At 37.9% G+C, this 13,601-nt stretch overlaps 2 protein-coding genes across 13 annotated transcripts in view; both read right to left on the bottom strand.

Annotated features, from left to right (window-relative positions):
• Positions 1-13,601, bottom strand: part of MITD1 (microtubule interacting and trafficking domain containing 1) — a 977,552-nt gene that overhangs the window by 279,032 nt on the left and 684,919 nt on the right. The window lies entirely within an intron of this gene.
• Positions 1-13,601, bottom strand: part of REV1 (REV1 DNA directed polymerase) — a 90,091-nt gene that overhangs the window by 20,979 nt on the left and 55,511 nt on the right. For 5 of the 12 annotated variants that reach the window (XR_007718900.1, XM_050755027.1, XM_050755028.1 and 2 more), the window contains exons 8-11: positions 12,795-12,911; positions 8,254-8,362; positions 3,200-3,307; positions 2,550-2,678 (exon numbers count right to left, since the gene is read on the bottom strand). Coding sequence is in view for 11 of the 12 variants with exons in the window: in XM_050755027.1 (XP_050610984.1) it covers positions 2,550-2,678; positions 3,200-3,307; positions 8,254-8,362; positions 12,795-12,911 (463 nt within the window). In the remaining variant the exon portion in view is untranslated. Of the gene's footprint in view, positions 1-2,549; positions 2,679-3,180; positions 3,308-8,253; positions 8,363-10,179; positions 10,380-12,794; positions 12,912-13,601 lie in introns of those variants that run through there. The other 7 variants (XM_050755033.1, XM_050755031.1, XM_050755034.1 and 4 more) reach the window with 5 other exon arrangements.

Below are 13,601 nucleotides of genomic sequence, written 5' to 3' on the forward strand. Positions count from 1 at the left end.
AAAATACAGCATAAATTATTATTTCAGTTTCTCTATACTGACAATACTTACTATAAACCTTTGAAAAGTTGAAAACTGGTGGGTGAATTTGAACTGTCAAAACATTTAATCTAATGGTTTATGAGACTCCTTTAAGGAACAGAAAAATGAGACAAATCAGTCAAATAAGTAATTCCTGCTCTCCTAAAACAAAAATATCAGTTAAATTCCATTCACTGTGGCAGGCCTAGAATACAGAAGGAAAAAGTGGCCAGTCATCCCAACTGCTTGTCTGAGAATAGCATCTACACTCTCTGCATCTGGAAATACATTTTAAAAAATCATCTCACAGGATCTATCCACAAAAAGGATTTGTTGTAATTAGAGAAAAGAAAAAGGAAGACAAGAGCTCCTATGCGGCCCCCAGAGGAATATAAGGACTAAGAAACCACAAAATAGAACCGGACCGAAAATGGGAGGAAACCTAAGAGGCCTAAGGATCAAAACTATGTCTTTCATAATCCACTTGGTAATGTACACTAGGAAGGCAATTCTCATCTCTCACCTACACCTTACTATAGGCAGATTACAATCAGATTAATATCACTATTAAGAAATAATCTCCCTATATTAAAGAAATAGGTATGTTTTGTTTAGGCTTAAACTGTGACATTTTTAAGAACAGAAGGGTATGACTGGTATGAGGTATTTTGCTTCAGAGTGAAAGTTGCCCTGAGACAGGGAGAATATGAAGCTGAGACAGGACTTCCCAAGGGTGGCAGAATAACAACACTGGATATTTTTCCCCTGAGAACAGAAACATGCCACTGAAACTGTCTCCAGCCTTCTACCAGGACCATGTGCATGTGACTGTGTAGGAGTATGGTCACAGCTCTCTCACACCCTCCTAACCTCAGGCACAGGCTGATGGTTTGCTCTAGGGCTTCAACACGCAGGACACAGGAGCACCACAGTACTCACCTCAGTCACCCATCCCTATCTAGCCCTCATTTGGATGCTACCACTGACTTCACCTTTCTTTTTTTTTTTTTTTTTTTTTTTTTTTTTTGAGACGGAGTCTTGCTCTGTAGCCCGGGCTGGAGTGCAGTGGCCGGATCTCAGCTCACTGCAAGCTCCGCCTCCCGGGTTTAGGCCATTCTCCTGCCTCAGCCTCCGGAGTAGCTGGGACTACAGGCGCCCGCCACCTCGCCCGGCTAGTTTTTTGTATTTTTAGTAGAGACGGGGTTTCACGGTGTTAGCCAGGATGGTCTCGATCTCCTGACCTCGTGATCCGCCCGTCTCGGCCTCCCAAAGTGCTGGGATTACAGGCTTGAGCCACCGCGCCCGGCCTACGACTTCACCTTTCAAAGAGGATTTAAAGCACATTCCACTTGACAATACCAACATTCCTGTATTTGGGATTTATTTATTTAGTTACCCAACTCATACCTGGAAAGTTAATTAGTGTGTTCTCTTTGTGTTAATAGGATAGCTATAATAAGTGGCTTAACATTCAGCACTCCCTCCTATATACTGATGCCAGGTAACAATCAGTTCCTTTACATTCTCTCTCTCCTACTAAAGCAAGCTCCCACAAGGGCAAGGATTAGATATTCCTTTCTGAGACTAGCAGCATCTAGCAGTCACCTGTACTTAGCAGTACTGGTGTTCAAATTAACGCATAAAAAGGAAGAGGCAGAGGTGAAGACAGAGACAAGAAGTCTATCTCTTAGAACATTAATACTGCCCAGGAGTTGACAAACCTTGGCCTAACATCCAGTAAATGCATTTTTACTGGAACTACACAAAGCCCATTCATATACATTTCCCATGGCTGCTTTCCATTCACAACGCAGAATGGAGTACTTCTGTTGAGTGACAGAAACTTTATCTGGCTCCCTTCAGAAAACCATGCTGACCCCTGGTTTACAGCATACATAGGCTGGTTATACTTTTAACAAATTTCAGTTCTGAGTTAATATAAAATATATCTACATTTTAAAATATTTTTAAATACATCTACGATTTTAAATATTTTTAGCATTAATCACCTTTTCTCAAGCCAACTCATCAACTACTTTGAAACTATTAATAAAGACCCACTTTTATGAAAACTAACTCTTGGCATATCCAATGATTTTTAAGAAGATAAAGGGTTTAAAGTGTCTCCACTTGTTATCAACCCATCAGTTCTAAGTTTGAACAAAACCATAATTAAAATGAAATAAAAGAGAATAACCAGGTTAAAAAATTCCATCCTTCATCTATTTGGCTCCATGGGAAGAAAACCAGAACCACAGACTAGAAGTAACGTAAGTGAATGATCAGATCTTACATCAACCAAGGAAGCACATGAACAATTGTGGCAATACAAAACTATCCTTTGAGATTGAGCTACCTGGAAACTGCCCAAAGAAAGAAGGTCTCAGCCTGGGATGCTGAAGAGCGGTTCCTGAGAGAGAAAAGTCTAACAAAAGCGATCCCAACAATCCTAAAGAAAACTTGAACTATCTTTACTATTAGCTAAGAGAAGGAAAACAAACACAAAATGACAGTTTGATACACTGTACCTTGCCAATGTTTCATACAGTGTTCGTGCGACTTCCTTATATGCATGAAAATCGTATGGGACAGCTTGAAGATTGGGACATAGTTGTTTAGCATGCCCAAAAAACATTCCGTTCTTAATGCCAAGTTTCCTAGAGAGAGAACAAAACACAAATGGAGTTATTCTAGGAATTTTTAAACTCAAATATTTATCAAATATGTTGGTATCTCCCCATGCCACTAATTTATAATTTCCACTGAACTCCATTCTCAACAGGGGTTAAAGATAGGCATTAAAATTTACAGGCTTGTTTCCCCCCCAGATAAAGTCACAACTGTCTCAACAGTGCAAACATGACACATGTAGATGTGCCAACCATGTCATTAAAAGACCAGGTTTGGCTCTTGTCTGTATCTGAAGCTTTCTCATAAAACTCATACCTCTGGCCCCTTTGCAGAGATGCCAGCATGCCATATGCTGGTGATATCACAACCACCACAGAGCAGGAATATGCTGTCAAAAAGAGGTTTTCTTCCCCTAATACATGGCACAGTTTGGCCAGGGTTCATCCCCCAAAGACAAAGAATATAAACAAAAGAACTACACAAAACAGTGCTATGTGACAAACAGACAAAATGTACTCATCCTATTACCACCCAATTCCCAATTGACCAATTCCATGCTCCTGAAGTGGCTCCACAGTGGTTGAGATGCCAACAGCATTGTACATGGTAGGACATCACTCTGGGCAGGAGCCAGGGTTCCAGAACTTTGAGGGACCTAATTGAAAATGGTAAATTTTAAATCTGTGTGTCTCAATGCCCCACATTACCTTTGATATTTGGAGCATTCACCACAAAACTATAATTATGGAACTATATATAATTAGTAAAATTCTATTTTATCACTCTGTAAAGAATCAAGAAAAAAATTAGAGTAAAAATAAGCAAAATAATAAAGCAATGTTTCACTAAATTACATATTATGTAATACGATAATGGTCATTTGATGTATCTGTTCAATAAATATTTACTAACTACACGGCATGAAGACGTTCCCCGTTTTAAGAAACATATATACAAACAATCGCCAATTACTCACAGGCCTCTGGCACCCTCCCAACATTCAGACTCTGAGAGCCAAGAAGGAAGAGTCCTCCAAGAGACTCAGCGGTAGATGCAAAATCACATGCACTTTTTATGTTTCTAAAAATAGTAATATTATAAATGGCCTCAGTGCTAAGTCCCTAGTAGATAAGAAATGCCTAAGTGGAAGGTAAATGACAGAGTCGTAAAGAGAACAATTCTTAATGTGTCGAGGACTCAGCGAGGTGCTGGGTACAGGATGGCAAATAAAGCAAACTCCATGATGTCCATGGGGACAACCCTGCACTCGCCTAGAAAAGATGGCCTGTGGCCAACAAGCTTTGTCCACTAATGCAGGAAAGTAAATACCTAACAGTTTAGACATATATAGAGAAACATAAAATAGTTTAGAAACATTATCAGAAACAAAGCAGAAAAAAGGTCTAGTGTTGAAAAGGGTAAACTTCAGGTAATAATTATGCCAGATATATAGATTCAACATGTAAAAGCTGAGTTTACAAATTAAAGATAACTCATTTTTTAAAAATGTGTTTATAAGTCCGGGCACGGTGGCTCACGCCTGTAATCCCAGCACTTTGGGAGGCTGAGGTGGGCAGATCACCTGAGGTGGGGAGTTCGAGAACACCCTGATCAACATGGAGAAACCCCATCTCTAATAAAAATTGAAAATTAGCCAGGAGTGGTGGCGCATGCCTGTAATCCCAGCTACTCGGGAGGCTGAGGCAGGAGAATCGCTTGAACCTGGGAGGTGGAGGTTGCGGTGAGCCGAGATCATGCCATTGCACTCCAGCCTGGGCAACAAGAGCAAAACTCCATCTCAAAAAAAAAACCAAATATGTTTATAGTCCAGGCGTGATGGCACACGCCTGTAATCCCAGCACTTTGGGAGGCCAAGGTGGATGGATACCTGAGGTCAGGAGTTTGAGACCAGCCTGGCCAACATGGTGAAACCCTGTTTCTACTAAAAATACAAAAAAAACTAGCTGGGCGTGGTGGCGCGCACCTGTAATCCCAGCTACTCAGGAGGCTGAGGCAGGAGAATTGCTTGAACCTGGGAGGTGGAGGTTGCAGTGAGCCAAGATTGTGCCACTGTACCTCAGCCTGGGCAATAAGAGTGAAACTGTCTCAAAAAAAAAAAAAAAAGAAAGAAAAAGAAATGTGTTTATAATCCCTGTAAAGATCCTGTTCTTATATTTACAATATTTTCATTTTCAAAACATTTATTTATGCAAAAATTTTCCGAGGCACATTACTTAGTAAAGTATGGTACATCTACTTAGGTACTCATGTAAAATGTACCCAGAGAAAACGGTTTAAAAGCCATTAGACACTATAAGGAAGTTAAAAACAAAAAAGGAAAACCTTTTTCCTTTGGCTTGCCTTAGGTTTGCCATACTAAGGGAAGCCAAATACCTTGAAGATGGCTGGGAAATGAGGTTTGTTCCATAGAAAATAAATGAGTAAAGACAATTATAAGAAAGTCCAAAGTGACTCTTCATTACCATGACTCATCTATTACAACTAAAATCCCATGCAGGACAAATTACCAAAACTTCGTTAAGTGTATGCTGCAAAAACAGCTTATTCCCACGTTCAAAGTACAGAGGACATATTCTGTCTGGCAATATGCTTTGTTCAGACAGCTGTATTTGGTGTTGGATTCAACAATATTAAAAACTTGCTGGCCGGGTGCGGTGGCTCACGCCTGTTAATCCCAGCACTTTGGGAGGCCAAGGCGAGCGGATCACGAGGTCAGGAGTTCAAGACCACCCTGGCCAAGATGGTGAAACCCCACCTCTACTAAAAATACAAAAATTAGCTAGGCGTGGTGGCGGGAGCCTGTAATCCCAGCTACTCGGGAGGCTGAGGCAGGAGAATTGCTTCAACCCGGGAAGCAGGGGTTGCAGTGAGCCAAGAAAGGACCACTGCACTCCAGCCTGGGCAACAGAGCAAGACTTCGTCTCCAGGAGGAAAAAAAAAATTGCCATCAAACCACTGTCGCTGTCCATTCTACATACTAAAATACATCCATAAAGTAAGAAAGGTAGGGGTCCTTACAAAAGCACGTGAAAACGGGGTTTAGAAATTATTTGACTTTAAAAATCTATGATTCTAGGATACCTGTGTATCATTACCTATTCATGTACAATCTGCCTTCTTCTCATTTATTCCATACAAAGTTTGCTCTCTACTGTAAGTATAGGCCAACTACTAACAGCAGTGCAAACTGTGACCCACATATACACATTCTACCTTGTATTTCTACCATTTCATATTCACATTCTATCCTTTGCTGGCCCCGTTATTAGGCTATGTATAGTGAAAACTCACGAGTGCATAAAACTGAGCAGATCATCCCCACAATCTAGCCCCCACTCCAAACTCAGAAACATTTGTCTTATGCAACTACTTGTACCTGTTAAAAAAATTTTCCTCAGAAAAGGAAAATATAACCTGTTGGATGGCCACAAAACAAGTATCCAGAAACTATTTCCTAGAAACTTTCACTAGGAATAGTCTTCTAGAAAACAGAAAATTACAATTAAGGGACAAAAATCTCATGGTTGCACTTTTTTTCTTCAAGTTAAATTCATTTTCATCACTTTATGCATCTTCTTAAACATCTGCACTTAAGTGGCACTTGAATGGCTCACTATATAGTATTCTGTCCTCATATATTGTCACCCCAATTATTTTGCAAGGCATGAAGCTTGACAGTCACCATCCGTGGATAAATACAAATGCACCACCCAAAGACCCAAGAGAAGCCTAGTGCCTAGACACAATTGTGGCTCCTGGAGTCCAAAGCCACCAGAGCTGTTGACACTTTCACCTGGAGGCAGTCCTGCTTCCCAGCCAGCATTCATCTTGGTGGGGACTGGGTATGAAGGCATAAAGGGAGACCCTGCAGAGGCAGTCTAGCAAGGGTAAACGGAGCTTGCATTTTACCAACTAGCGAAATTCAAGGACTGAGAATATTTCTGGGCTTCATCACACCCTCCACATACTGCACGTAACTGTCTAGCCATCTGAAGTCCAGGCCACCATTCAATAACTTAGTAGGAAAAAAGAGACTACATAAACTCAGCTCTAGAGTGCCTGTGCTAATAAAAAGCAGTATAACAGTTCAAAACGTATTTGTATTTAATTATCATTTAAAGTGAGTTTCAATTCCTTGGCCACAGCATCAAGTGACAATGAAAACCATTAAAACATAATTCTGTCAATGAGAAAGGCAAAGTTAGCCTGGGACGAAAAGTTTGGCATGTCATGAATGGAAAACAATTTAAAATATAAGCATGCATGTTTAAACTTAATGCTTTTACTTAAATATACTTTAAAAAAAATTAGCAAATTTAAAAAAAAACTATTATGATTAGACAATGCTGAGCTCAAATATCTTTTCTTCAGATTAGATGCTTGAATAGCCACAACTTTGAATCAAGATTAAGAAGACGTAACTGGGCCGGGCGTGGTGCCTCACGCCTGTAATCCCAGCACTTTGGGAGGCTGAGGCGGGTGGATCACTAGGCCAGGAGATCGAGACCATCCTGGCTAACAAGGTGAAACCCCGTCTCTACTAAAAAAATACAAAAAAATTAGCTGGGCGTGGTGGCGGGCACCTGTAGTCCCAGCTACTAGGGAGGCTGAGGCAGGGGAATGGCGTGAACCCAGGAGGCAGAGCTTGCAATGAGCTGAGATGGTGCCACTGCACTCCAGCCTGGGCGACAGAGCGAGACTTGTCTCAAAAAAAAAAAAAAAAAAAAAAAAGTAACTGATCTAAGACTGTTTCGTTTTGAAATTATTGAATACTTTAACACTTGCCAGCTATGTGTAAGGGCTTGCTGTGTTATACAGGTAAAAATGTCTGTGTTTGGTCGACAGGGAAAAAAAAAATTAAGACTTCTCTTTAATTATTACTCCCTCTACTTTTACAACTATTCCAATTATTTCAAAAAGATTTTTTAAATTATGAGGAATATATATATGTGTGTGTGTGTTTCTTCCTATACTGAAACAGCCAATTATAATTATGGTTTCAGTTCACTATAACATAAACACCTATTCAAAAAGTTGGTGCTAACAAGCTGACAACACTATTACCACTTTTAAGTGAAGAGATATTAAGAATGTTAATAATTAAATTACTTACAATTGAATAGGCAATTGGGTTTTAACATTAAAAAAAAACTGAGTATCAGGAAGAATGGATTACAAGAGATTTTTCTTAGCAATAAAAACAAAAGATTAGAGTAAATAAATATTAAAGTCCTCTTCCATTCAAAAACAATCTAATTCTTTTATTTCATGCTTCAAAAGACAATAAAAATGACAATCCCCAAGGTCTTTTGGTTCCTACTACAGGACCTATTGGTTCTCATCAGGGAACTACTAAGCTGTTTGTTTAAAGTTATCTAGCACTGGTGAGGGGTTGTGGGGGGCATAAATGAAATGATTTAAGGCTAAAACCATTTATTTCCATAACACGTCTGTAACGTTTAAATCACTGGCCTGACTGGCAGGTCTGAATCCACTTCAAAAGATTACAGTTCAAAAAATTATATAAAAATAATTAACCAAATTGTTCATTAAGAATTATAACACATAACTTCTACATACCTGGCCTCATAACTACAAGATGCAATTTCAGCCTTTGACAAAACAGAATCAATTCCATTTGCTTGTGCAGAATCTGGATTCTCCCACAGTGATGAATCTGGTATATCTGCTTTAAAAATTTTAAAAAAATTAATGGTTATTTGTTATAAACTGATTTTCCATAACTTTTTCAAGAAATTTGTTTTCCATTACTTTCATATAAAAATGTTTAGTAAATTCCAAATACAGTTATCTCTATTGGCATTATCTCCTTATCTAATAAAAGAAAACTCTGTAACTCTAAAATGGTTTGCTTCCATTATATTCTTCATCAGCAGATAAAAACTTATAATAAATTCAAAGTGTTCTGGGAGTTGTTTTTTTTAAATACACCAGAAGATAAATATAGAATATCCTATAACACAGTCCCTTGAGGTGGACATGGATGAGAAGTGATCAGGGAGATGAACTCCCTCCTATAACCTTACAAGGACTGTACAGCTCTCGGTAATGGGGAAAAGTTAATGAAAAATATAAATTTCTCTGAATATTCGTTGCTGTTTCCTAAAAGATCTGCAAAACTTAAAGCTAATTAACGTGTACAACAAACATGAAATTCCTACCATCTATCTGATGAAACAATAATTTAGTAGGTCACAAACCATGAAGAGGTTTCATTCTAAATTCAAGCTTTTTCTTTTGAACAGACGTCACATTATCCCCTGCTACAGGTAATTGTATTTTGGTTTAATAATGCATGTTCAATTAAAAACATTCAAGTGTGATCAGAGTATCGATACTTTAGAAAACACAGCTGGAGCTCAGTGTGGCTTACCAACATGTCTTAACATCCGAACCAAACGTACAACTTTACACAAGAATACAAAAGCACACACTCTGGAGAGCCTACTGGCTGCATGCCACTTTACTTCCTTTGCCACCTTTAGCTTCACTAGTAATTAAGAAATAAATTAAAACACAACTTCATCGTAGGTCTCTTGGGATACTACTATTAGGTTCCAAGAAGAGTATGCTGTTTAAAAAAAAAAAAAAAAAAAAAAAAAAAAAACCACATTCTAAAACCACAATCTCAGCCACATCTCTACTATTATAAACAAAAATACCATTAGTAAAACAAAGCCAAAATATATCACTTCAGCTATTCCAGACAAATCTATTGTGAGTACACTGTAACAATACATAACTAACAAACCCAGCATTTCTCTTCTGTTTATTTCAGACTTACTGTTCTGTGAAAAGTCAGCCAAGTTAATGCACCACCAGGAAAACTGGCAAAGTCTCTGGCTTCATGGGCTTAAACAACTCTTCCTGGTTTGACTAGTAATCATCAACATCTTTCATCTAACTATGCAACCCATACAAGCATTTCTGGATTTCAGCAACCATATATACACAGCATAAATGCAAATCAAACTGATTGGCATCTCAGTGGGGTCAAATCCTACTTGCTTCAAAACAGCTGAGTGTGTAATGTGAGCTATAGTTTCTGACATATGAGTAACATATGCTAGCTATACTATTACAAATTAAAGACAGAATCCCAAGCAGACTACCCAGTGTTTCTGGACGGTTTTAAAAGGCTAAATATAAATTTTAATAGTCCATTCATCTAAGCTGAAAAACTGTAAGAATTTCAGGACTGTCAGTATCACTCTTCAACAGAGGGTGCTACTAGACCCCAAAAAAAGGAGTGCTGAAGCTTGAACAGCCACAACCGTCTTGTAACCATGGTGTAACCATGAGTTATGCCTTACAAGTTGGAGAATTACCTGACTTTGATATCTGAAGGGCTAGTTATCTAAAACACTGTCTTGAAAATAACAGAAAACTTATGCTTGAGGAGAGAACAGTCTCTGTGGTCCATGCGCCCCCAATGCCCTGGCCTGAGGCAGCACCATCGTGTTCCTCTCCATTGGGCTGGCTGACCTGTTCCACAGTGCAGCAGAATGCGTGGGTCCCTCCACGAGCGGAGTGAGTTGCTTCATGTGAGATTCAGGGAAATGCAGGGACACACTGTCCTCACTGGAGGGCAAAGTAGAGAACTGCTCATCAAAACTTGACAAACTAGACGGGCACATGGAGAATGTGGAGGAACGGTTGGAGAAATCAGAGGCCAGGACCCAAGTCTGTGAAAAAGAAATCGCTGAGAATAAATCTATGACTAATACGATTTTTAAAACTGTTGTTCTTTAGAATGAAAACTGAAGCTGTCGATGGGATAGAAAACATCTGTATCCTGGAAATCCAGGAAGGGATAAAAGGCCCCAACCATGAAATTTGGAGCATAAATTGTTCCAAACAATGAGATCATCAATGAGAAGTGCCACTACTGAGTATTGCTCAGGAAGCAGCCTCCAAAAGAAGTCATGGATGGATGAGATACCCTGGTTGCACTGGTCTAATTAAAGAGCTTTTGGATATGACAACTAAGAAACTAAAGTTTCAAAAAGGACTAAGGATGCTATTTGTCCTAATACGTTGTCTAGACATATAAGCCAAACATTAGACTGATCTTTTTTTTTTTTTTTTCAAAGCTAGTGCACAGAAGCCAAAGATTCTAATTCCTAAACTGATCCTCAATATTTTTCTATTTGGTGCCATGTCTGATAATGACCGAGAGAAAGAAAGATCAGGGAATAACAAGCAAAGAGGAACAAAAGCATTGAAAAAAGTTCTGAGCACAAGCTTAGTTGTAATCAAATTTTATAATAATCTATTCATTTTATATGTAGCAAATAATCTGGTGAGCTCCTAATGCATGAAAAGGCTTAGCATATAAAAGTAAATGGCATCAAGTTAAAGTAAGAGTATAAAATACAAACTGTCATATCACCTTTTCTAGTGACGGGACAATCTCCTTTTGACAGTTTTCAATGGCAAGTGAAATTTAACTATTTCTCCTAATACTTCCCTTCTGGTTTACCACCCACATTTAGATGTGAAGGGGATGTGATTATAGAAGGTCATTAAAATGTTGTAAAAATTAGGTGACTAAACTGATGAAGACAATTAAGTAACCAATGACAGTATTGTGTTAATAAACCATTTATAGTAAGATTGTCTGTAACAGAAGAAAAGACAAAAGAGAACTAGCTCTCTGCTACTCCTAAGGAATGTGAGCTTGTCAAGGTGAAAATTTTAAATGTAGACTGCCGACAGAAGGACGTGTGTAGCAAGACCACCCACCAGAGAGACTCTGAGCACTGAAGATGCTACTGCACGTATATACATGGTGGTTTCTCTTCTTTCAACATTCTTTAGTATTTCATAAACGCCTAATATATGACAAGTATTGTGTACTTCCTTAAGCTATTTATTTCTTATTTTCTAGAACTTAAGATTTCACCTGTTTAATAGCACATAGAAAATACAAAAAGAAAAACCAACCTACCACAAAAACCATACTACCAATACTTAAAACTACCTATACCATAATACAACTAAATGTCAAGTTCAGTAACAGCTACTCCACACCTACTCGTGACACACAAAATTCTAGAATCTCAAAAATCTCTGCAAAGATTTAAAGACCAAGAAAACATTTATAAAACTTGGAAATAAATGTACACACAAAGCGTAAACATGTATCTACAATTATGTTCTTTCATACTTAAGACCACATAAACAGATGATCAAAACCAACAAAACGACTATAATCCCAAAAACGGTCCTCAGAGATGTTCGCTGGCTTTCCTTTTGCCTTAATTTCATTGGAGTCATTGTGACAAGTAAGCCCAACGTTTTATAACTGACAACAAGGGCACTGAAGTAACTGCAGTAAAACTAAACTACATGCTTTCCATTTCACTGCATATCTAACTTCTGGCTACTTTCTGGGGAATATATTTCTGAGAAACTAATTAAAAAAATTCTCTCTGGCTTTGCAAAACAACCATGAGAAAACGAATCAATTATTTAAAAAATTTAATTTCTAAGAAAACATTTCTCAGCGAATTTACTCAGGGGAAGAAAGTAATAGACACATGAAAATCTTAATAAGTATCATGACTAGTACAACTTATAATTTTGCTTAATAATATCCAAAATTAAAAAGTCAAGAGAGGCAACAAGGTTATATCTCATAACAAATAGGTTCACTAAAGGATATGGAGAATGATTACTGGTGTTCACTTTTAATTCCAATAAATTAAAAGTTCTACTGTTTGTTATCCTACTTCCTCATACAAATATCTTGAGCAACACAAACTTTAACATTCTTACTGTGATGCAATAACCAAATGACCAGTAATTAACTCTCACAATAGACAGAGGCTTCTTTAAATTATGCCCATGATTTTTATCCCCAATCTAAATTTATACAAAGCAAATCAATCATATCTTGTAAAACATTCTTCACTCTCTATTTCAGGAAAATGTCACCCTCCAATTCAATACAACCTAACAGTTGAAATCCTTAAAAGCCCTGAATGAAAAAGCTAATTGCTACAACTCTGCTCTCATTTCTGTAACATCCATGCCAACAGCAAAATCCAGAAGCCGCCCACAGGAGCACTAACACTTCAGAGACAGCTCATGTGTACCTGCTTTGCCTTTCAGGACTTTATTCTGGTAATACTGCCACTCCAGCTGGGGGTTAGCGCCAGGACGTAAAGGTGCCCTTCCTGTGCCTCTGTTACTTGTAACAGCCACTGGTTTGCCTGTGAGGAAAATATTAAATTATTTCTGCATATGGGTATAGGAATGTTAACAACATGTAAGCAAACATTTTTCAAATGATTTTTAAAACATGCCTTTTTTTTCTTTACCTTTACTTATGACATTAATCCTTAAAGAAGCTAATACTTTAAAGACTATCAATCACCATGTAAATGTCATCTAAGTTTCTCAGCACCTCCAAAAAAGCCAATTATTTGTGACCATTCTGATACATTTTTTCAGCCTGAAAGCAGTAGTCAACTCAGCCTTCCAGGGTTTTTGTTTGATTTCGTATTGTAGAAAACAGGCAACTCAAGACTCTAAATTCAGACATTAAGTGGTGGGGAAAGAAAAACTAAGTATACTTTTTTTGTATTTCTAGAGTTAACATCTATACTTCTCTCTCAGTTTTACAGCAACAGAAACTAAATACATACACATCGGAATCACAATCTGACCTACCACATTATCAAACACGAGCATACAGCCCCTCAATTTTTGCTTTAGTATAAACTTACTTTCCTGTATCATTTCCTTTTGTACGTGTGTTAAGTTACAAGATGACTCGAACTTTGTAAAGCAACAGCATGGATAAATATGTATTTACTGAATGCATTATTTTGAGGACCAATAAATAAAATCAACAATGCATTAAAAAGTTACTCTATGAAAATCAATTATTTAACATTCTA

This window comes from Macaca thibetana, chromosome 13, assembly GCF_024542745.1.
Source record: "Macaca thibetana thibetana isolate TM-01 chromosome 13, ASM2454274v1, whole genome shotgun sequence".
Lineage (NCBI taxonomy): Eukaryota > Metazoa > Chordata > Mammalia > Primates > Cercopithecidae > Macaca > Macaca thibetana.